The sequence below is a fragment of the Echinops telfairi genome, unplaced genomic scaffold (assembly GCF_000313985.2).
Source record: "Echinops telfairi isolate 266 unplaced genomic scaffold, ASM31398v2 ScPeMD7_7469;HRSCAF=8507_1, whole genome shotgun sequence".
In the NCBI taxonomy this organism is placed as follows: Eukaryota; Metazoa; Chordata; class Mammalia; order Afrosoricida; family Tenrecidae; genus Echinops; species Echinops telfairi.
Genome location: NW_022111373.1, coordinates 28,504,145 through 28,529,098, shown reverse-complemented (window position 1 = coordinate 28,529,098; position 24,954 = coordinate 28,504,145). Strand labels below are relative to the sequence as shown.

At 39.5% G+C, this 24,954-nt stretch overlaps 1 protein-coding gene across 1 annotated transcript; it reads right to left on the bottom strand.

Moving 5' to 3' along the window:
- Nucleotides 1–11,368: 11,368 nt before the first annotated feature.
- Nucleotides 11,369–24,621, bottom strand: TMED7 (transmembrane p24 trafficking protein 7). Its single transcript, XM_004706575.4, has 3 exons — nucleotides 24,119–24,621; nucleotides 15,783–16,028; nucleotides 11,369–11,782 (listed from the first exon to the last, which is right to left on the bottom strand). The coding sequence occupies exons 1-3, from the start codon at nucleotides 24,311–24,313 to the stop codon at nucleotides 11,546–11,548; spliced, it is 678 nt and encodes a 225-aa protein (XP_004706632.1). The 5' UTR covers nucleotides 24,314–24,621; the 3' UTR covers nucleotides 11,369–11,545.
- Nucleotides 24,622–24,954: the final 333 nt, after the last annotated feature.

Sequence of the window (24,954 nt, the reverse complement as noted above, 5' to 3'; positions counted from 1 at the left end):
CCAATGTCCTTCTGCTACCTTAATACTAACCCTATAAATATAGATAGGCACATAGATCTATTTCCTCATCCTCATATATAAATATATTTGCATATGTACATGTCTTTATCTAGACCTCTATAAATGCCCTTTGCCTCCCAGCTCTTTCCATTTCCCTTGACTTTCCTCCTGTCCCACTATCATGCTCAGTCCCCACCAGTTTCGCTGCTGGTGGTTTTGAACTGCCAAACATTCAGATCGAAGACCAATACGTAATCACTGGTATATCTACCTGGAATTTGAAATTTAAAGTGGCGTAAGCACTTTTTAAAAACCCACAGGGGTAAGCGGATTTTGTCCTCTAGGGCTGCTGAGTTGGAATTGATCGATGGCAGTGTATTTGGTCTGGAGTTGTATGGTAGAAAATAACAAACTGTTGGTGCTTTTTAACATATCAAGGGAAAGCGAGCAATTATCAAGTCAAAGGCCAAGAATAGTTTTTTGCCCCTCAGGAACCTCCTCACGGCTAGAGCCAATTCTGACTCCGTGACCCTAAAGAGCAGAGTAGAACCACTTCTGTGGGGTTCTGAAGTGGTTCAGTCTTTAGAGGAGCAAAAAGCCTCATCTTTCTCCAGTGGAATAGCTGGTGGTTTTGAACTGCTAGCCTTTCAGTTAGTAGGCCAACACTTAACGCACACTGCCACCAGTGCTCCTTCAGTAATGTTATAGCTAAATGTTCCCTGAGATGTTGCCTATAACTTTTAAAAGAACATATTTTGATGGATTTAGTTATGTGAACAGCTAAATGTGGGCTGCCACTGTAATGCAATCCCACTCACAGGTAGTCCTGAAAGCAATGGGCTACCCTCTTGTGGGCAAAAAATCCAACACATTTGGATACTTATATCCAAGAGATGAGGGATGGCCTAAAGGAACTGAACATCATACTTAATGTTGTTAGCAGTCCTCGACTGACTCATGGCGCCCAATCCTGTCTCAGTCCAGAATGTTGAAAGCCATCATTGCAGTAGCTGTGCAATGAACCTCTGTATATTTGCTGTACTGTGTGGGCTTTCATGTTGCTATGATGCTGGCAGTTATGCCACTAGTATTTCAGATGCCAGCACGCTCATCTCTGGTGGACAGGTTTCAGCTAAGCCTTTAGACTAAGATGTACTATGAAGATCAGTGATTTCCTTCTGAAAAGTATCATTCACTGCCTTCAAGTTGGAGAACCAAACACTGCCTAACCCTCTGCCAGCCTCACAACTGCTCCTATGCTTGAGCCCACTGTTGAAGTCACTGCGTCAGTCATCTGGTTGAGGGCCTTTCCCGTTTTCACTGACCCTCCACTATACCAAGCACGATGTCCTTCTCCAGGCTGGTCTCTCCTGACAGCATGTTTAAAGTATGTAAGATGAAGTCTCCCCATCCTTGCCTCTAAGGAGCACTCTGGCTGTGCTTCTTTCCAGACAGGTTTGTTTGTCCTTTTGGCACCCCATGGTACTTTCAGGATTCTTTTCCAGTAAAATCCAAACACATCTATTTTTCTTCGGTCTTCCTTATTCAGTGTCCAACTTTCACATGCATATGAGGCAAACTGAATAGTGCTGTTATAAGGAAAGATGCATCACACCAATTGTGAAAATATCACGGCGTGGGTCAGGCACACCTTAGTCTTCGAAGTAACTTAACACCCTTGTTTTCCAAGACCCTAAAGAGGTCTACCAGAAAATAAGCCAATGGAAGCTCAATGGATCACAGTGGTCTGACCTGCTTGTACATGTCTTCAGGAGGGACCAATTACTTCATCATGTTTGAAGAGCCAATGAGGCTGAGATGAATATTGACCCATAGGCTTATGGATTGCTGAGCTATTAGGTACATGGCAGGACATTGGGGGGGGGGGGTTGATTAGCATATCAGTGAGTCTATGAAGACTATGGATGACTCTCTTAGTTAATGATCTCATGTGTACAGAGACCATTGCACAGTGACACCAAACCAATCAATGCTGTTGATTCTGGCTCATAGTAACCCTATAGGGTGCAATTACTCCCCAGGGTTTCTGAAGCTATGAAGCTTTAAAGAGCAGACTGTACCATCTTTCTCCCGTAGAGGGGTGGTGCATCTTAGGTAGCAGCCCAACACTTAACCCACTGTACTCAGGGCTCTTACAATAAGTGTAGAGGCTTAAAGATATGGTGGTCTCCTAAATGGACTATCTGACTACTAACATTGCTGAATGCCCAACAGCCTACCCTGAGAGAATGTGACTATACTCCAAGCCTGAGTCCTTAAAATGACAATCTCACAGGGCTTGCTGGCATCATAGCACCGTGCTAATTACATTGGGCAACTACTATAATGGAATGAGGGTTGTTTTCAAGAGGATAATTCATATTCTACCTATAGATTTGTATTGTCTTCTACCATCAGTATTACCGAACTTACTGAGGACTTATTCACTGCACTGGAAACAGGTGATAGTTTACAGTGAAGAACATGAATTCACTGGTCTTATCACATGCTCCAGCATCCAGAAGTAACTAGCTTGATAGAACAGGTTAGTAGGAAAATGAAATGTTCAGTTACAGAGCTATTTTGGAGACACTATGAAAGGCTGAGGTGCTGTCATATAAGATGTGGTACAGTTCTTTAAAGAAGTCGTCCATATATGGTGTTGTCTGTGTCCCACTACCAGGATGGATAGGTCTTAGAACCAAGGGTGAAAGAAGAGTGCCCCTTCACTATTATACCTAGGAATCTATTTGAGTAACTTTCGTTTTCCACAGCTATAATGTTGCATTTAGATTTTCTATAATCTAACAGTGCTTCTGCCAGGTACAGTCAGGTTCTGATGAAGCAGAAGCACCAATCTTTTTAAAGTAGCTCTGGTTTGGGAGTCCTGCATTTCACTGAACCGATAAAAAGAAGTCCATGGACTAAGAAGAGGGTAGACTCTTGCTGCGAGAGGTAAGCTGTGTTGCTGTTACAGTGGAAACAGACTGTCTGCTATTTAGGAGATTCACTGAGGTTCCTCTTACTATCTGTCCCCACCAATCCTAGTTACTGGAAAACTGCAGCAACTCAGAGCACAGGCCTTCTAATGGCTCAATGACATACAGACGTATGAGTCACCCCGTCAGGTACAAAATTAGTCAAAAACAATATAGTATGATATAAGGCAGCTGTGATTACTAACTTAGGATTCTTGATTAGCTGCAGAGCACGGATTATAGCAGCTTGTTTTATTAGGATATATACTTACGAAAAACCTCTTTACCCTATTTTACACACGGAACACCAGTGATAGTAACTCTAACCATCTTTGCAGAGGCAGTGACATGAAACCAGGTAATGTTTAGGATCACAGTCTTTTTTTAGTGACTAGTTCCAACACTTGAGTTATAAATGGGTCTGTTGTTCAAGGGCCAACTGAATATACTCTATTTGTGTATAAGTCGAGTTTTTCAGCACATTTTTAATGCATTTTTTGTGGTAAAATTAGGTGCCTCGGCTGATATTCGGGTTGGCTTATACTCGAGTATATACAGTATGTGGCGCTGACTATGCAGGAGGCTGATGCCCCTAAGGGTCAACTTACTATATACAAGGCCGACCACCACTCATTGGTCATGCTGTGGTGGCCTGTTATGTTGCTGTGATGCGAGAAGCTATGGCACCAGTATTTCAAATATTAGTAGGGTCACTCATGGTACACAGGTGGCAAAGCTTCCAGACTTCCACAAACTTGGCCGAAAGGCCAGACGACCTACTTCTAAAAATAAGTTAATGAAAATCCTGTGGATCGAAACAAAATATTGTCTGATTTACTTGCTTTGAACAGAGCATCAGCAGCCATCAACCGCAGTGGGAAGAGTCTGTGTTTGGTGGAGTAGAGTGCCGGCAATCTTCAGTGAGATGGAGTGTCACGGTAACTGCGCCACTGGACTGGAGCATGCTGGTGATCTTGAGGATGATGCAGGACTATGCATCACGTCTGTTGTACATAAGGCTGCCGGAGTTGCACCAACACAATGGTAACTATCCATCTGTGATTTTGGTAACCACTAAAATCACAAGGAAGTATAACTCATTTTTGTTTTATAAGAAAGCAGAATTCCAAGTTACTTGATTAATCCAAAAGGTAAAAAAACAAAGAAAACAAAAAACAGATGTGACAAGGAGAAAACCAAGCACAAGATGACAGATTTAAACATAACCATATCAAGAGATGGTGAATTAAATACAAGTGGCTTTAAATCTCAATTTAAAGGTAGAAGTTAGCAGACTGGAGACAAAAGCAAGACTGAACTATAAGCTACCTATGAGAAACAACACTTTAGATCTAAAAACATATATTCTAAAATAATGTAGCAAAAACTGATAGAATTGCAGCAAGGAGAAACACACAAATTTACAGATTAGTAAGAGACTTCAACAACATATCAATCAGCTTGGTCTGATTGATATATATAGAACATTCTACCAAACAATGAAAGTACCCTACTGGGTTAAGTGTTGGGGTGCTAACCACAAGATAAGTAGTTCAAACCAACCAGCCACTAAAAACCATTAAAATCCCATCTCTTACCACCAAAAACACAAAACCACTGTCACGGAGTTAATTCAGACTGGTAGCAACCCTATATAAGGTTTACAATACAGAATCTTTACAGAAGTAGAGTCTTATTTTTCGCTTGAGGAGGGGCTGGCAGGTTTGAACTGCTGAATTTGTGGTTAGCAAACTAACACCGAAACCACAGTGACATCCTGGCTCTTTCAACAAAAGAACTAAATCAGGAATCAACAACAGAAAAAAACCTCTGCAAAGACCTCAAGTATTTATAAACTAAAATTAATACAGTTCTAAATAGCCCATGGGTCAAAGATGAAATAAAAAAGCAAATGTGAAAACATTTTTAACTGAAATAAAAATGTATCAAAATATGCAGCATGCTACTAAAGCTATGCTTAGGGTAGTTTAAAGCAATAAATGCCCATCCATACACATTGGGAAAAATGAAAGGCCTCAGTTTTTACTTGAAGAAACTAAAATAACAAGAGTAAATTAAACCCAAAGTAGACATGAGAAAGGGAACTAAGAATCAAACTAGAAATAAATGAGATAGAAAACAAAAAACTAGTAAAGTCAATAAAACTAAATCATCATTCCTTGAGATCAATAAAATAGAAAAACTGCTAGCCAGACTGATCAGGAAAAAGATAGCAGACAGATTGTCTATCATCAAAAGAAAGAGGTGACATAACCTTCTAAAGATAAGAGAGGAGCAGAGAAAGATTATGAACAATCGTATGCCAATAATTTAAACAACTTAGATAAAATAAAAATTATTTGAAAGACAAAGTATCAGAGCTCACTCGGGGGTTAGAACACCCAATATTGCTAAAATCTCAATTTTTCCCAAGCAGACCTACAGATTTAAAGCAATCCCAATAAAAATTTTAGCAGACTTTTCCAGCAGAAATTGGCAAAGCGGTATTAAAATGATATAAAAAGATAAAGGTCAAAGGAACGAGAATTGTCAGAACAAAACAAGAATGTTTCAGCTGCTAATGCTCTTTGACTTTCAAGAATTATACTAAAGCTATAGTAATCAAAACAGCAAGGTGTTAGTACAAAGAGAAAAGGATAAATGAAACAGAGTCCAGAAATGTAACACACATGGTTACAACTGATTTTTCACAAGGATGCAGATTTTCTGCCACGGAGCAATGGAGCAACTAAACATACATATGCACCAAAAATCAAACATAAAGAAATGACAAAATTGAATCCATTCCTTGCTCACTACATATATAAACTAACAAAATATGAATCATAACCTTAAATGTAAACCTAAAAACAATAAAAGTTCTTGAAGAAAACTTAAGTGGAAATTTTTTATATGGGTTAATGAAAGATTTCTTAGATACACCAACACAATCACAATCCATAAAAGAATAAATGGTTAAAGTGGACTTTCAAAAAAGTAGAAACTCCTGCTCTTCAAAAGACACAATTAAGAAAAAAATAATAATAAAAAAGACACAATTAAGAAACACAGGGAATCCAGAACAGATAAACCCCTCAGGACGAATAATGAGAGTAGTGATACCAGGAGGGGAAGGGGAAGGGAGAAAGGGGGAACCGAACATAAGGATCTACATATAACCTCCTCCCTGGGGGACGGACAACAGAAAAGTGGGTGATGGGAGACATTGGACAGTGTACGACATGACAAAATAATTTATAAATTATCAAGGGTTTGTGAGAAAGGGGGGCCTGGGAGGGAGGGGAAAATGAGGAGCTGATACCAAGGGCTCAAGTAGAAAGCAAATGTTTTGAGAATGGTGATGGCAACAAATGTACAGATGTGCTTGACACAGTGGATGGATGGATGCATTGTGATAAAAGTTGTACAAGCCCCCAATAAAATGATTTTTAAAAAGAAAAAAAGACAATTAAGAGGATAAAAAGATAAACCATCTACCGGGAAGAAAGCTAATCAAATGGATTTGATAAAGGACTTACACATGCACACATACCATGTAAACACACATAAACATGCACAAACATGCGTGCGCCTAAGAGCTTAAACATAAAAACAATTGTGAGGATGTCACAGGACTAGGCAATGTTTCAATACCATCTAACAAGGAGCTCTAGTAGTACAGTGATCTAGCGTTCAGCTGCTAAATGAAAGGTCAGTGCAGAATAGGACCTATGCAGAATAGATCTGGTGGTCTGCTTTCAGAGAGATTACAGCCTAGGGAAACCTATGGGCAGTTCAACTCTGTACTGTTAAGATTGCTAAGCATTGGAAATGACAGCACACAACATACATGTCTATCTATCTGCATCTCAAAACTGAACAAAGAGATTAAAAAATGGACAAAAGATTTTAACAGACATTTCAGTAAGATATTAGTGGCAAATCTTGTAAAAAGATGGTCATGGCACAGATGCAAACTAAGACCACAAGGTATCAGCCAGCATACATTATTAGGATGGCTAAAATGAGCTAGCATTTTAAAAATCAGGTTTCTCATAAGTATGTCTCTTCAGAAATCAGATTTGATAAAACTGGGTCAACATTCTTCACCAGCAGTCTCTGTCTAGAACTTAGGTTAAGCAGTTTCCTATGTCATGTTTATGTCACATGCCTACCCTGTCGTACTGCGTTTGAACACCAGTTCAATGTGTGACCCAATATGTGACTCTGGGCCGGTCACTTTAACTGCCTTGTGCTTTAGTTCATCTAAAATAGAAAACTAGTAAATGTATTATAACACAAGTGAAGAATATAGTACAACAGCATGCACAACTACACAATTTTTTGCTATTATTATTTCAAAAAACATTGTATTAACATTACTTGCATCCAAAAAGATATTAAGAAAGCTGACTTGCACTAAAAGGATTCTTGAGGCAGAAGAAAAAATTTCCAGATAGACTCCAAAGGAATAGCCAAGAGAGAACAAAGGAGGCAAGTATGTATACATTTCCAAATTATTATTAACTATTTAAATAGCAACTATTGACAATATTTAAAGAGAGATAAAATATAAGGTGGGAGGGAAGTGGAGTTAAAAGTGTTCTAAGGCCACTGCACTCTCCAGGAGGAAAACGGGAAAGCTTAGATTTTAAAATACAAGAAATACATACTGACATTTTTTTTGGTGTAAATCTATAGAGATAGTAACTGGAATAATGGTTTCTTGAGTGTATAGGGGGTGAGGGTGGGGAGCAAATAACAGTATGGACAAAAAGAAAATGTTCATAAATTGATTATAGTGATGAGGCCACAACTTTTAATGTGATTTCACTATTGAGTTGTATATTGAATTATATGCCAATAAAACTGTTAAAAACGAAAATACAAAACACCTACATTAGTAGAGGCCAAAATGAAATTAAAAAAAAAGGAATTTAAAGAACTTATTAAAAAATTAATAAGTAGAGAAAAAGGACTATAAACCTATAGGATTAAAATAAAGGACTATAAATATAATTTGCGACAACTAAAAAAATTTAAAATAAAACTCTTGAAAATAATATATTAAGTGCTACTGTATTAGTGTAGCTATACTAATTAGAAAAAAGAGAATTTCTAGGCATAATCTGGAAAATAGAAGAGTTATAAATAAATTTGCTTTCCACCCTCAAACTTTCAATAAGAAATGAAGCGAGGTGGTTAAAATAGGCAGTGTTGTCTACGAGCAGAACTAACAGCTGCTGCTCTATCGTTCTTTCAGGATCACAAAAAAAGAGGTCCTGAGCAGAGGAGGAGAAAAATGGAGACAAAATTCAAAATCTAAGAGACCAGACTTACTGGTTGGATATAGAGACTGGTGGAAACCCTGAGACTATGGCCCGTAGGCCCCCTTCAAACCTGGAACTGAACCCACTCTCAGAGAACACCATTCCGTCAAACAGGCCTGCAGTGAACAGTAATACCTGTCAGGAACAATTCGCCGCATAAAAAACCCTTACATTTGCTCAAAAACACAGCTCACAGGCGAGAGGGGCAAGAGAGGACGACAAACGGAAGGACGAGAGAGTGCTGTTACATTACAGGGATTGCAACTACTGTCACAAAACAAAATGTGTACAAATTGTATGGGAAACTAATTTTCTTTGTAGGCTTTCACTCAAACCACAAATTTTCTTTTGGGGGGAGGGGAGAAGGTGGGTGTATGCAGAATGAGGCAATGTGGAGGAAGTATTTACCTTCTGTAGCTTTTCTTCTTGGTCTCTAAAATATAAAAGTGCCATATAAATAATCACTCTTTCTTGCTACAGAACTATACTTTGCGTCCCAAGTTCAAAAGGAGCCCGAAAAGATGTAAGTCCTGACGGAAATACGTGTAGTCCGTTTGCTGAATTTTTTTTAGTCCTACAGAAATTGATTGTGTAACACCAACATTCGTTCAGTTTAGAGAAATTTCTTTTTTTGTTTTCAAAATAAATGAAAAGCCCCATTAATTAATCATGTTAATTTAATTTTCAAAACATACTCATAGAGTCTGATTTATCCTAGTTAACTATAATTGTTACACAATTACAAACTGAAACAAAAATGGGCAGTACAGCAATTTAAATTATAGCTTTTCAGGAATAAAACTCATTTTTGTTCACTATATTTTCAAAGTCAAGCCTGAATAAAAGCTGTGAACCAGAAACCATTTGTTTCTTAAAAAGAAAACAAAATTAGATTACTAACAGTTAATTTCTTAAAATGTATCTTCACAGTTGAAATTTTAGTATAAACTTGTATATCAAGTCTCTTTCATTATTTATTTGACTTAAAAATATGTATATATAGCTATGATGTTTAAATATGTATTCTGAACTATATGCCCAAACACAAATATATGGAAAATCAAACTGTTATAATAAATTATGCCAGAATTAAAGAAATAAGAGCTACAAATTACAGGAGGAAGAAAAATAACCTGTTCTTAATTAATATTTATGTCCAAATGGATATGTATTTCCTAATTTATATATACACACTCAATTGAATACACACAGCCATCAAAATTTAACCAGTTACATACAGACTACGGCCACACTATTTACAATAGGTAATGACAATGGTGATTTGAAAATTTCTTAATATATTTCAATATTTCGTCAAAAAGTATTCATGGTAATAAGCTAGTACAATGAAGTTTTATGAGACATGGATTAAATGACTATATTATCTGCCAAACTTGAAACAGTAATACCAGCTTAATTACGGTGCAATATTAGTGTTTGACCACAAGAGAGCAGACAAGCAGCCTGAAAAAAAGGTCCACACCTTTTAGTTGGGTCACCATTACTGATGAAAACTTTCCAATCTAAATATTGGGGAATACTTAGAGGCCACTCAACAACTCCAATACAGAAACCTGAATAGATGAATAGGTAAAATCCTAAATTTTAGTTCTTAACCCATTGATAGCTATTGTTAAGGAATAGCTACTTGGTCTTCCAAAATGTTATCTTAACCCTTTATTACACCATGGTATCTGTAATTAGCAAGCACGACAACCCCAATGAATTTGGCGCTTATGTGCAGAAATATGCAAGGGTACTTTAAGAATGACTACAATTACGTGTCAACTTTTGGTTAGTAGTGGCTAAGTGATCAGAATTGCTACCCAATCAGCATTATGTGGAACTACATGTCAGAGTCACTACAATATGACAGTTTTGTTCAGCACTCATTCTTAGAATTGGGAAATGGGGCGTGGCAGAAAAACAATTGCATTTTTTTTTAGCATCAAAAATGTCTAAAAAATTTATACAATTTTGGATCATAGTGTATTCTATTCTAGTACTTAGAATAAAATCTTATTTCAATTGGCTCAATCTATACAAGTTATAAACACAGTCTAAACCTTACGGTATACAGAATATGCATTATTTAATACTCATTTAATGCAATACAATCAATGAAAATTACCAAATAAAAAATACACATAAACAAGCATTCTAAAATTTTAAATCCTTTTACGGCTATAACCAGATTATAGGAACTTCACGTGCAAGGCAAAAACAAAAACCTCACTTCTCAGTGCATGACACCCATTAGGATAAAATGTATGGCACCAGCGAGAAACTAGTATTACAGCTGCCAATTTAAGCTGGGAATGACTCAAAAACATTAAAGCCACATGTGGATAAGAACCAGCCAATTAAATGTTAAATGAAACAGACCATTTTTAATCCTTTGTAAAGGTATGGAAATATAATAATGTGTCAAGAATTTCATTTGCCCCCATTGTAGTGTCTTAAATTATGCTGTAATAGTTTACCTGGTTAACAGTCTGATTTTTAAGGCCTGTGTAAACTGTCATATGCTAATGAAACATACTGTTATTCAGTGTGGTAAGAATGCCTTTATGAAAAAATAACATCTAGTTACAAATCATGAAATATACCTCCAGACAAAATTCTGACACTTTCTAAGCTATGAGAAATAAATTACACTATGATATATCAATTTAAAATTAGAATATTCACTAACATTTCCATGGTAGACTTTATTTTTCTTCCTTCCCCCAAAATTAAACAGTACAGAACAGGGACTGAGCTATAGTTAGTCATTTGGTTTTCTTAAAACAAAAAACTTTATTTACTAAAAACAAAGGGCAATTTTCTTCCTCCGCAACACACATAGTCTAGAAATCTAAGGTTTTTAAAATATCAATTACTTATAAGAAAAAGTAGTTTTAAATGGTTAAAAGGAAATAAAAATATCAACGTTTAGTATTTTGTTGTGAGAAGAGTAAATATAAACAACCAAAAAAGAGTAGATCGTTGGTGTTGAATATTTAACACGAATACCCCAAAATAAATTCCAAATTTTTTCCACCTTTACAAAACAAACAAACAAACAAACAAAAAGGTGTCCTTTCCACAGTTTAGGGATGCACATTATATGTATCCCCAACAAGTATATGAGTAAGATTTTTAAAATGTTGCCAATATTAAGTTCTTGGGTATTTAAAATCAACTAGAGGACAGCAATATTACAGTGGCAATAGTGCATCAATTCTCAAAATGTAGTTATGATCCAACACGAGTTGTGGTGGTTCTTTTATCTGAGAAAAAGCTTTTCAGAAGAAACACCTGCCCTATGCTAACCACCAAAAGAATGAGGGCTTCTCCTACTGACCAATAGGCCACTCTTGTATTTAGATCTTCTGCTCGGCTTCGGCCTTGAGCTTCTCTCAGTCGGAAATGAGTCTGATAGTCGATGACAGACTTCAGCGCTTCATGAATTGAAACACAGGCAGATTCCATCTAAAGAAAAACACTTGGTTAGCTTCCTTAATGGTCACCTTAATACTTTTGGTACAATCTATCTAGTAAATTCATCTTTTGATTTACATTCTACTAAGCTGATCTACTAATTGATATATTAAACTATCTCATTCCCTTATCCAGGAGTTAACCTGGCAATGGGGCCTACGAAGTGTAAAATCGTTAGTAGGTTCATTTGATAACAAAAAGGTTCAAAGGTTGAGTCCACCAGAGAGGGCTGGAAACCTGTCCAATAACCCAGCCACTGAAAATCTAGGCTCACAGTTTTCCTCTCACATGCAGGGTCACCCCGAGCTGGAAATTACTCCAGAGCAGCGAACAACACGGGCCAATAATAAAGTTCTCCCCTTCCATTTGGGAGACCCAGGTGCCATTCCCAGTCAATGTACTCAAGATGAATTGAATTCAATTCCCTGCAAATACGTGTTGTAAATTTAACGTCTTTGACTGTGTTTATAATCCCACTTGGGAATACGCTGCCTTTGTTTTGTTAGGAGGCAGGACTAGTGACTGGCCTGTTATTTTCAGAATGTTTAAGTCTCCTTGAAACCTCTCCCTGGGATATATAGGCCAAGAATTAATGGAGTACAGTAGATACAAATCAACCGAAATTTGAGATTCATACAGTTTTTGAGATATGATACTTCAGTTCTTTTAAAGTTAAAGTACTCATATGTACTCAGAGCACAATGAACTCTGATATCAACAGGTTCCACCTTATGGCTAAATCTTGTTTCAAGTCCCTGGGAGGTGCAAATGGTGAGCACTGACTGGATTCCAACCCAAAGGCCGGTTGCTTGAACCCAGCCAGCAGCAGCACGTCAGGAAGGACGGCAATCTGTTTCTGTGAGATCAAAGTCAAGAAGTCTTCCTGTGGAGCTCCTCTCTGGGCATACAGTGCCATCAGGAGCTGTAATCAACTTAAAAGCAACAGGCTTGATTTTTGGTTTAATTTTGTTTCTTCTATAAGGAACATCAAAAAGTATGTGGGAAAAGATTAATTTTTCTATAAGGTTTTTGAAGCTTTCATATATTATTCTCCATCTATTTTCCTTGCCACTAGTTATATTAAAACAAATCCCAGATATTTTATCATTTCGGGTCTATTTATGTATTTATTTATTTATTTCTGAAAGAGAACACTCAAAAATCATAACCCCAACAGCACTATCACACCTAAAATAATTTTTAAATTCCTTAATGTCAGCTGTTAGAGTTAATATTCAAATTTCTCCATGTCTCCAAAGTTGTTTCCAAAATCAGAATTTACACAAGGTCAACAGAATCACTTAGCTGATTATCATTTCTTTAATCTTTATGTTCTCTTCCTTCTTTGCTACTAACTTGTTGAAGAAAGGTCATTTGTTGTGTAATATTTCTCACTGGTATATTCTCTATGGGGTTCCTCTATTACTGCATTTTTGTAAACTGGTAGATCTAAGGACTTTGTCAGAAGACACACACATGGTCATGTGTGCCGACTGAATCCTTTTTACAGCCTTAAAAAAGTTACAATTCATGAAGGAATACATATAAGACAGTGGCCTCGGACAAAAAGCATTCTACAAAGCAAAGGCTTTCTCACAAGATCCTAAAATAAACAGAATATTTCTAAATGAAAGAGCATCTGAACACACCTTACAAACACTTATTAAAAAGGCTCTTAAAACCCTGGTGGCATAGTGGTTGAGTTGGGCTGCAATCTACAAGGTCCCACTCTATGGGAGAAAGACAGAGCTTTCTACTCTGGAAAACAGTTACAGTCTCAGAAGCTCACAGTTCTACCCTGTCCTATAGGGTTGCTATGCATTGGCATCAACCGATGACAGAGTGGAATGAGTTATACATCCTAGTCCTGGAAAACCACATGACTCAGCCAAAAGACAAGAGGAAATTTTAAAACAAACACAAGTTCAAGATTTTAAGAGGCAGATGATAAATTATTTTTGATGTCTTATGAAATCTTTTAAATATAACAGCTCATATTGTACTTGAACTAGAAATAAAGTAGCTCTTATCATGTGAGCACTGACTTTAAGTTTTTTTCAAAGACTTCCACAAAATAAGACCTGATTTAACTTCAACTATCTTTATTAGATCATTAGCAATTAATCTTCGATAGTCTACCTTAAGGCATATGTTGTTAAAACAGTATCTTGAATAGCACTAAATACTGGTATTAAGACTAATTTGCAGTATATTTACATATATAAATTAAGGCAAAATCTTTGCTTCCAGTTAAAACCAGTCTTCTATGGTAGGTGTGGTGCAATATGCTACTTTGATATGGCCTTTCTACTATGGGAAGTCCTGGTGGAGTAGTGGATTATTCATTAGGGCTGCTAAGCACAGGGGTCAGCAGTTTCAAACCACAAGCTGTTCTATAGAAAGATGAGGCTTTCTCTTCCTGTAAAGATCTACCAGCTCAGAAACCCAGAGGTAGTTCTTATCCTGCCTTACATGTTGGAAACAACTCAATGACGCGTTTTGAGCTGCTAGCTATGGCACTGTGATATCCATAGAAGGAATGAGTAGAATGATGCAAATAAGGGACTTATAGGTCTCCATAAGGATTGGATAGCCTAATACTATAAATGAAGTGCACAGAAGCCTGGTATTGGAAGAACCAAGCAAATTAGGAATATGGGACCATAATGAAGGGATTGTTCAGTTTGCCATCCTGCTAGGCTTAAAATGAACCAACCCCAAAGGACTTCACCTAATATCATGAAGCAGAGCTAGGATTGGAGCATGTCTTTTGGATCCAGGGCTCCTGCCCTGAGAACCTCCTAGACCCAGAAGACTGACTAATAGAGCTACGAAGGTGCTAGGTGGGAAAAGCAGCAGGAATAAGTGTGGTAGGGAAATGGCAGAAGCAGAACCAGGTGATTGGTGCAAGATGGTGATGGGCTTCCCAGACCACAGGGCAAGGTGGCTACAGAGGGCCTTCCAACCCCCACAGTGAGAAAGTTGAGCACCTTTATGCAGAAGCTGGCTGGCAGAGTGGGGTGCCTTTGAGAACTCACTGGTAAAACTTAGTAAAAAAGCTTAGTAACACTTGATCAAGCAGGGCACAGGTCAAAAGGGAGGAGCTTGTTCTCAAGGGGTAAGCTTGATAGAAGGGCCTACATGCTTGCATGACAAAGGACTTATAAGAACTGTCCTACACTGAAGTAGGGAGGGGATGTGCTCCAGACTTTGCCTACTTGCTTCCTGATACAGATGCTTAGTTGTACCCAGGTGCCTCCTTAATAAACCACTAAGTTGTAACCATGGTCAATGAGTTCTATGTGGTCATTCCGATGGATTACCAAACTCAACAGTGAAATAAGAGTGCTGTGGGATGGCTGAAGTCATAGGGCATGGAGAGTGGAGGTATGCCTGACCTCTTTCTCATAGGATTAGCCTGGGCTGATGATGACGTGATTCTTTCTCCTCTCCACAAGGTTATGGAGCAGTGGCTCTCAACCAGTGGGTCGCGACCCCTTTGGGGGTCAAATGACCCGTTCACAGGGGCCACCCGATGCATAACAGTAGCAAAATTACAGTTATGAAAATAATTTTATGATTGGGGGGTCACCATAACATGAAGAACTGTATTAAAGGGTCACAGCATTAGGAAGGTGGAGAACCACTGTTATAGAGGTTATAGTAAGGCAGCAATATTCCTTCACAAATTACAGAAAAAGTTTTTCAATGATTGACTTGTAACTAATTAGCCTTCCTAAATTTCCTTTGCCTATTGATGCTTCTACTTTAATGATATTCTATTTAAGGCTTCTTACTACACGTTCACGAAGTCCTTTACCATTGATTTTCACTATAAAAATCTGAAATTCACTGCAAAATGCTTACTCTACCAGATTGAGAGTAATAGAGAATAGATTTCAAGACAATCCCATGGTCATCAGTGAATTCATGCATGATAAAATCTTTTTCCTTTAACCCTCCAACATTATACTACTGATGTCATATTTACCTGTGTAAGAGCACTGACTCGATTCTCACTAGGAAACAAAGGTGGATCTTCTCCAACTTGAAAATCAAAATATACGGTTTTGTGTGTAAAAGTAGAAAACTCATTGCTGAAGCAAAATTTGTATGTCCCATTTTTGGTGGCTGTGAAGGTAAAACTATCATACTGTTTCTTCATCTCCTTGTATAACACGTTACCATCAGGATCTTCTAATCGACAATCTACATCATAGTGACCTCCAGTGATCACCTAGAAAAAGACAAACAACAATGAAGAGACACAGTGGTAACTAACAAGTCTGAGGAATTAGCGAGGTTTCCTATAAACAGAGCTATAGTTAGTAATGGATGTTTACTCTCATGGGCAATTTCACATTAAAAAAAATCACATGGGATATACATGAGGGGGCTAAAAAGTTGGTGAGAAAATACCATTACCTTTTAATTCCATTTTCCCACAAACATTTAGAAGCCCCTTTGAATTTCTACTTTACCCTTCTACAGCTTTACAGAATCAAGTTTCCTCATTAAAGGAGTAAGGACATATTAATTTACTGTTAACCAGCCAAACAACCATGCTTGTTAGTGTAAAAGCTAATTTTATCCCGATGATCCTACAGGAAAGGGTCCCCCCCCTCCTCTGACAGATTGGGAAACTGAGGCTGTTATAAGTAACTTTCCTTTAGTTTACTCATCTAGTAAGAAAGGCAGAACTTGAATGGCAAAGTCATATTTTTAAGAACTAAGCTTATCATCAGGTAATAATTTCTTTCCAGAAAATTTTCTAGTTTTCTCTTCTAGTTTCCTACTCCAACCATCCAAGCAGACGTGTGAGAGTGCAGTGAAGCAGTAAAGCCTGTCAGTCCAGGGCATAACATCCATGCATATTTCCATCATAGAATGGAAGCTCATTTTAATGCCAAATACAAAGAGATTGTTTTCTAATAAATGTATTTGTTGTTGAGAGTATACACAGCAAAACACACACCAATTAAAGTGTCTACATGTACCTTTCAATGATATTTATTACATTCATTGAGTTATGGAATCATTCTCACATTTCTCATAGTTGTCCCTCCCCACGGACATTAATGCACTGTTCCTAACAATCTTACCTCTTTTTTCTAGTTGCTATTGACAATTTAATCTCATACAGATAGTTCTTAAAAGGGCATAATGCTCACAAGGCAGACATTTTAAACTAGTTTAGCCAAACTACTGTTTGAGTATTAAAAGACTTCAGGGGATAATTTTGGTTTAAGGTTTAAATATTACACAATGGTGTCAGGGGTTTACTAATCTTCATGGCTCCAGGAAGATGGCAGTCCATGATAATTTGAAATTCGATTTCACATTTCCCTCTTTTTGGTCAGGATTCTATGGAATCCTTGATCACGATGGTCAGTAATGGTAGCTGGACACCATCAGTTGTTCTGGTCTTATGGTAAAGCAGTAGTTGTTCATAGAGGCAATTAGTCACACATTTCCCTCTGCCTACTCCTCATTCTCCTTCCTCCTTTGTTGTTCTAGGAGACTCGAGACCAATTATTGTACCCCAGGTGGGCTCTTACAATTTAGACCTCAGCACTATGAACTAGGAGGTAGAGCAGAAGCTCCAAACATGTTATTAGGCCAATTAACTGTTATGTTCCATGAAAACAAAAAACAACACCCACAAACTGGTGGTGCAGTCGTTAAGTGTTTATCTACTATCAGAAAGACTGGTGGTTTGAGCCCACCAGCTACTCCAAGGGAGAAAGATGCTGCTGTCTGCTTCTGTAGAGATTTATAGCCTTACAGAGAATATATTGCATTAGGAAAATATGCATGATCTCTTTAGACTATTGAAGAGCACAGATGACATTTTCAGGACTAAGGTTCACTTGACCCAAACCATGGTGTTTTCAATCATCTCATATGCATCTGAAAGCTGGACAATGAATAAGGAAGACCGAAAAATAATTTGATACATTTGAATTAACAGTGTTGATGAAAATATGGAATAGACCATGCACTGACAGGGCAATAAACAAATTTGTCCTAGAAGTGGTACAGACAGAATATTCCTCAGAAGCAAAGATGGAGAGACTTGGACACTATCAAGAGAGCGCCATTCCTAGCAGAGGATATCATGCCTGGTGAACCAGAAGGTCAGTCAGTGAACCATCAAAGAGATGGAATGACACCATGGCTGCAACAATGGGCTCAAACACAGCAACCATTGTAAGGGCAGTGCTGGACCAGGCAATGTTTCCTTCTATTTTACAGAGGGTCACTATGAGTTGGAACTGACTTGTTGGCACATAGCACCAAAACATAAGTTGGGAACTGCTAGAAATTCAAACTGGATTCAGAATAGCACATGGAACACAAGGGATTATCATGGCTGGTGTCAGATGTATCTTCACTGAAAGCAAAGAATACCAGATTGATGTTGACTCTGTGCTTTGGTGACTATGCAAAGATATTCAATTGTGTGGATCCTCACAAGTTACAGAAAACACTGTGAAGAAATGGAATTCCAGAATAGTTGACAGTGCTCAAGAGAAACTTGTGCATAGACCAATAGCCAGCCATTTGAACAGATGGGGTACCTGAGTTTCTAATCGGGAAAACTGTGCATCAAGGTTGTATCTTGCCCCCATAGTTCTCCAATTAGTATGCTGAGCAAATAATCCAAGACGCGGGACTCTATGCATAATGCCCCCTTTAGTTTGGAGAAAGACTCATTAACAGCCTGTAGAGCAGATGCACAACCTCACTTACTGAAAGTGAAGAGGACTGGCAGCATTTCTAATGAAGAACAAAGTCTTGAGTATGGATTACATCTGAACATAAAACAAGATCCTCACATCTGGACCAAAAAGCAACATCGTAATAAGCACAGGGAAGTTTGAAGCTTTCAAAAATCCTCCCTTTTACTCAGATCCACAATTAATGGTCAGGGAAACAAAAATTGTAAATTAAAAAGCATATTACATTGGGCACATCTGCTACAAGACTTATTTAAACCGTTCAAGGAAAAATGTCACTTTAAAGACTAAGGTGTGCCTGACTCAATCCAAAGCATTTTCAATCATCTCACTAGCAAGTGGAAGTTGGACAATTAACACGGAAGATTGGATAGGAAGAGATACATTTTAATTATCTGGTGGCAAAGAATAAATACACCATGGACTGCCGGAAGAACAAAGACACATGTCTTGGAAAAGTACAGCCAGATTGTGCCTTAGAAGTGAAGATGGGGAGACTTTGTCTCGTGTACTTTGGGCATGTTGTCGGGAGAGGTCGGTCCCAGGGGAAGGACAGCATGGTTGGAAAAGCAGAGGGTCACCAGAAACGAGGAAGCCCCTCAACAAGATGGACTGACAAAGTGTCTGCAACAAGGTGCTCAAACACAGTGATGGCCGTGAAGGTGGCACAGAACTTGGCGCTGTTTTGCATACTACTTGAGGGCACCTAATGACAACTGTGATAGGAAAACTAGGGGTATGTAAACTGGGACCAAGGGATATTTCAGAGCTATTTTCAAAGGCCATGAATAATCAAAGGTCCTCTGATGGCACAGTACTTAAAGCACTCTGCCAAGCAAGGTGGTCAGATCCATTAGTCCCATCTGAGGAGAATGAGGCTGTCTGCCTCTGTGAAGATTTACAGACTTGAAACCCTAAGGGGTAATTCTACTTTGTCCTATAGGGTCACTATGAGTCAAAATGGACTCAATAGCAACAGTTTTGATTTTAGTTTATGCAAAATCAGTTACAATTTGGCCATTTGGGTTGCACTAAAGAAGAATGGGGAAGGAGAGATTTTTCCCAAGGTAATAGAAAGCAAGGGAAGAGAGTGACCTCTATAACAAAGAACTGAGTAGGAAGAAAGGAGAAGAAGGTATGTATATCCATCCTAGAAAGAAATGATATGGAAGAAGCAGTGAGCTTATGTTCCCACCCCCTTGAGATTAAGTGGTACAAATCGGCATTTTTAAGCTTGAACCCTCTGGGTCGAGAAGGTTTAACATTTTAGATCAGTAAAACAGAGATCAAACTTCAAACTTTGACAACTTAAAAGATACGATGAATAATGAAACTATGTCATGAGATTTTGGTATTTAAATGAAACGATCGTTCACTTGGGAAACTGTAAAATATGCCGATATTTAAGCATAGATGTATTGTTTTGCATAAAATGTACTATCTTAACAATTGGGCATTTATACATTTCCCCCAAAACCAAATGGCCTTTGTTTCAGGTGAAAATGACATCATTTTGATAAACTCAACTTTTTATACTTGACTGTTCCTAAACATTATTCTGCTTTGAAAAATCAAATGTGTACATACACATCTGAAAAGAAGGAGAACTGATCACCATCCCATTTCTCTCACCAAACTTTAAATCAGGTCACCTTCAGTGAGTGATACCTTTTACACCCTACGTGGCCACCAAAGCTAGAAAGTGGAGATCATCCCAAACCAAGTGTTCCTATTTTTTCACTTGATCGCATAAATCTCTACTTGATCTTATTGCTTTTTTCAAATTCTCTCCATTCCTAATCTACAACCCAAACAGACTACCTCTAGAGCTACCTAACAGGTCTTCTCAATCTCTTCTCTAACCCAGGGTTTCCCAACCTCAGCACTAGTCCCATTTTCGGGCCCCATTTTTTTGCTGCAGGGGGCTATGCTGTCATGTACATTGTGGCATGTTGTCCAACATCCATGCCTTGGGCTACTAGATGCCAGTAGCAAACTCCTCGCCTCCTCGTCTATCCAAGTCTCTCCAAATATTGCCCTCCCTCGTCCCACACCCAATGAAGAACCACTGCATTTGCTTAAAACCTTTTTAAAATTACCTTTGGCTTACAGAAAAACTGTTAGCAGTACACTAACATTTCATTGTACCTCCTCTCATATCCACAGGATCTTTTATTCATACCCTTGCTCAATCTGTATTCCCAAAACACACCAGACTACCAGAAGTTCTTTTAATATGTCATTGCCTAACAATTATACTAACAGTGGCTGTTAAACAAGCATCTGCTTGCTAAAGAACAAGACCAAGATAGCAATGCTTACAAATCCACAGCTTATTGAAAATATAAGACTGATTTCCTCTGCTGTCCGAAAGTAGAGCATTCCTATAAAACCTTTCACAAAGTGAAATGTATTAAAACAAAGAAACAATTAGCATTCATTCATATGGGGGGAAAATTGAGACTTCCCAGACCCCAAAATTAACTCCACCAAACCAAACTAAGTAACACATAAAACCTAAAACTTCACTAACATAAAATGTTCACAGACATGTTCAAACCTATGGTGGCATGATGCCGAGTAGTTCCCATGGTGGGAGCTCAGGGACACTATTCTCACTGTATGGGGTGATTCTAAGGGTGAGTGCAGGCAGCCTCCTTTAAGTGAATATGTGTGCACGAAAATTTGCAACCTAAGCTATTTACTACTTTTTAATTGTGGTTTGGATGCAAGTTTGCAGAGTACATTAAATTTTCCATTAAAGAATTTACAGAACACTTTCCACTTCCTCCCTGGAGTAGCAATCCCCTTAACATAACATCACTCTTTTTACTTCTTCCCAGGGTTTCCATTCATCCTTTTTTGCCTCTTCTCACCTTCTGAACCTGTTTTTTGGGATGATGCTGCCTGTTTGGTCTCGGATGGTTGATGGTTCTGAGGATTATGTTCCTCGTGTTATTGTTCACTTTATAGTTCTGCCTATTGTTTGGCTGAAAGATGAACTCCAGGATGGGTTCAGTCCAGGCTTGAAGTGTGTCTAAGGGCCACAGTCTAAGGCAGTGGTTCTCAACCTTCCTTAATGTCGCAACCCTTTAATACAGTTCCTCATGTTGTGGTGAACCCCCAACCATAAAATCATTTTCATTGCTACTTCATAACTGTAATTTTAATACTGTTATGAATAGGGTGACCCCTGTGAAAGGGTCACTCAACCCCCAAAGGGGTCGCACCCCACAGGTTGAGAACTGCTGGTCTAAGCAGTTCTGCCAGTCTCTATCAAGAACGGTTAAGTTTGGATTTTTTATGATTTTGAATTTTGTACATTTTTCTGCCATGCTATCTAAGGCCTTCTCCTGTGATCTCAATCAGAGGCCTGGGTTGTGGTAGGTGAGCACTATCTAGTTTGTCTGGTCTTAGGGTCCAACAGTACGTTGGATTGTTTTCTGAGTCTTTGCTATTCTTCACTCTTCTTTACTCCATTGGGGGCAGACCAAGTGGCCTCCACGATGACTGCTTGAAGGGTTTAAGACCTCACTCAAGCTTATCCAAGTGGGATGTGGAACGCTGTCTCTGGACTATGTATGCCAAGTAACTTAGCTGTCCCCCAAAGCATCATCTCTTCAAACACTGGCTGCGAAAACAAGCACTCGCTGCTAGTTTTGCTTTTATCTTTTATCATAAAAGTTAAAAATCTCTTCGTTTTTCTTTCAGTTAGCGAGAAAACAGACTTGAATGTAGATCTTCTGTAAAAGCTACATGGTATCCAGTGAGTTTTCAGAAAGCTCCTCCAGAGTAGAGTGCAATGTCTATTCCGCCTTCCAAATGCAGCTCCAACATCTGTTTTTCATTTAAAATTTCTCTGACAATCCTTACTGTCCCTGAGAACACTATACTGGCTGTGCACCTTTATTGTTGCATTGTCAATATATGACACTGCAATTAACATTATATTGTCTCAATTCACATTGGATGGAGCCTTGGTGGTACTGTGCCTAAATGTTCTGTGGCTAACCCTAACCCACCAACCACTCCGGAGAAGAAAGATGTGCAATGTGCTTCATTCAGTTCTACACCTTGGGAACCCTATGGGGCAGTTCTACTCCCTCTTGACTCAGTTGGAATTGACTAGAAAGCTGGAGGTCATCCTTAACTTTCCCTCTTTCACATATTATAGAGCAGTGTTTCCCAAAGTGGGCAATACAGAATGGGGAGTGGGGGCACACAGAACTAACCAGTGGGACTGCAAAAGCAAGATACCTGCACTTTATCCTGGATTATGGACTACAGTACGAAAGTTTTTAATTGCCAACAGGGCACGGCGCTGAGTAATGTTTTTTCTGAAAACAGGACAGTAGGCCCAATAAGTTGGGAACCTATGGTATAGAGCCTGTAGTGTAAGCAAATGGTCACCATTATCTGTTTACAGTTCCTACTAAACTCCCCTCAATCATTTCATTTTCTCCTTTCCCTTTGCTAACATTTTAGTTTGGGCTACTATAATTTATTTCTTGCCTAGATCACACCAGCCCAACTAGTCTCCTACCTCCACTCTGCAGCATGGTGCCACAGAACTTACTTATTGAAATACTCTGATCAGATCAGGAATAAAAATCCCTGCTGACTTCCAGTCCTCACCTTCCACCTGGCTCCTTATTCTCCAACCTTATGGCAGGATCTCTCTAAGCACCTCACATTCCATGTTCATTCTTGCTATAGGGTCTTTGCAAAGGCCATTCTTTCTTGCCCCTTGCCAAAGTATTTATAACCCATCCTTCAAAGTGCAGCTTAAAACCACTTCTTGAAGGAAGTCTTCATGGATTCCTAAGCCCAGGTCACATATCAATTTTCTGCTCTCAAAGCAGTTTCAATGAATGAGCAAATACTAATTAAGAAACGGATGGAGCGGGAGGAGAATCAAGAATTATGGCAGCCACCTTATCTGCTGTGCTCAGTGCTCTAGCACCAGTACCTAGCACTCAGTAGCTTCTGAAATGTGTCACAAGGGTTTTCCAACAAATAGAGATGAGTAAAGCTTTCTCTAGATAATTTAAGAAACTATATTCTGTTACATAAGGTTTCCCTTCCACAGAATCTCTAGGGCCAAAAGGGCCTCTCATTCATCATGACAGTTTTACAGCAGTTGGTCATTCTGATGTGGGAGTCCACCCATTTCGGAGAGATTATTAACCAATAATCCTAAACTCAATGCAAAAACTATCAAGCAGCGGAGTTAGGGCTGTCATTAAGTTAAAGCTGATTCAGATGGAGGTGTGGGTCAGGTGTGGGAAGTCGACATTGGGCACCACAGAGCAGGTGAAACTTTTTCAAAGCAGAATCTTTTAAAGGTAGTTCGATGGGCTTGCCAATAAAGGTTATCTGAGAACATAAGAAATGTCACAGCTAGGGGAAGCATTTCTGGGATTAATATATCGTAGTACTCGGCCTTACATGTTTAGAACAGGGGAAAAACAAGAATCCTGTTACTATTCGCTCCCTAGAGGTGTTTCTTGAACCTGCCAAAGAAGAGGGAAAACCATCAGGTGAGTTAGCCCGCAGGCTGCAGATCTAGCCCGAAAGCCCGTGGTACCTGGAACTCGAGGGTGCACTTGGTGCCCTGTGTGATGTCCTCGTAGAAGCACTGCTTGGCGTTGTCGGGCAGTTCGAAGGTGATCTCAGAGGCTCCGCCGGGCCCCGGAACCAGCAGCAGCAACGCTAGCAGTCTGCAGCCCCACCAACGGCCCGCGGCGACCGCCAAGCGGTGCGCGGACCCTAACCCCGACATCCCGAGGCGGCGGCGGCGGCGGCGGCCTCCACGAAGCTGCTGGGAGACGCGGGGTCAGGTATGCGCGGCAGTCACCGCGCGCGACAGGCCTGAGTCTGGGCCTCCCTGCAGAGAACGCACCGCAGAATGGGCAGAGCCGCTCCGCGTCCCCAGGAGACTGGGATGAAGAGAGAGCTACCGGGATGGGAGGAGGGTCGTGCAGGGGGTCCGGGTAGAGGGCCGGGAACCACTAGAACCGCGAAGATAAAGCCGGCAGAGAGCAAGCGGAAAGGGTCCGAGGCGGCCGGAAGTGGGGACGAGTGTTTCTGGAAAGGGGGCGGGGCGTGAGGCACCTGCTTCCTTGACCCGGATGTGCTCTCTGTAGGGGAGGGGGGAGGCGTTGGAGTGTGTACGTGGAAGCCCTCAAGCCGTCTGTTCATCCTCCACCACAGCCTCGGACAAGGGGCGGGGCCAGTGTAAGTAGCGTGGCAGGCGTGCCGTTGGCGTACGGGGGCGGAGCCCGGAGGAGGGGCGTGGCCTCCTGGTGCGGTTTCCGCGCGGGCAGTTTAGGAACACACTGCCAGCGCTGGAAAGCGCTTTAGGCGGCATGAGCCCTTCATTTCTGCGGAAGTTGAGCCCTGGGAAAGCAAAGAGGGAGCGAG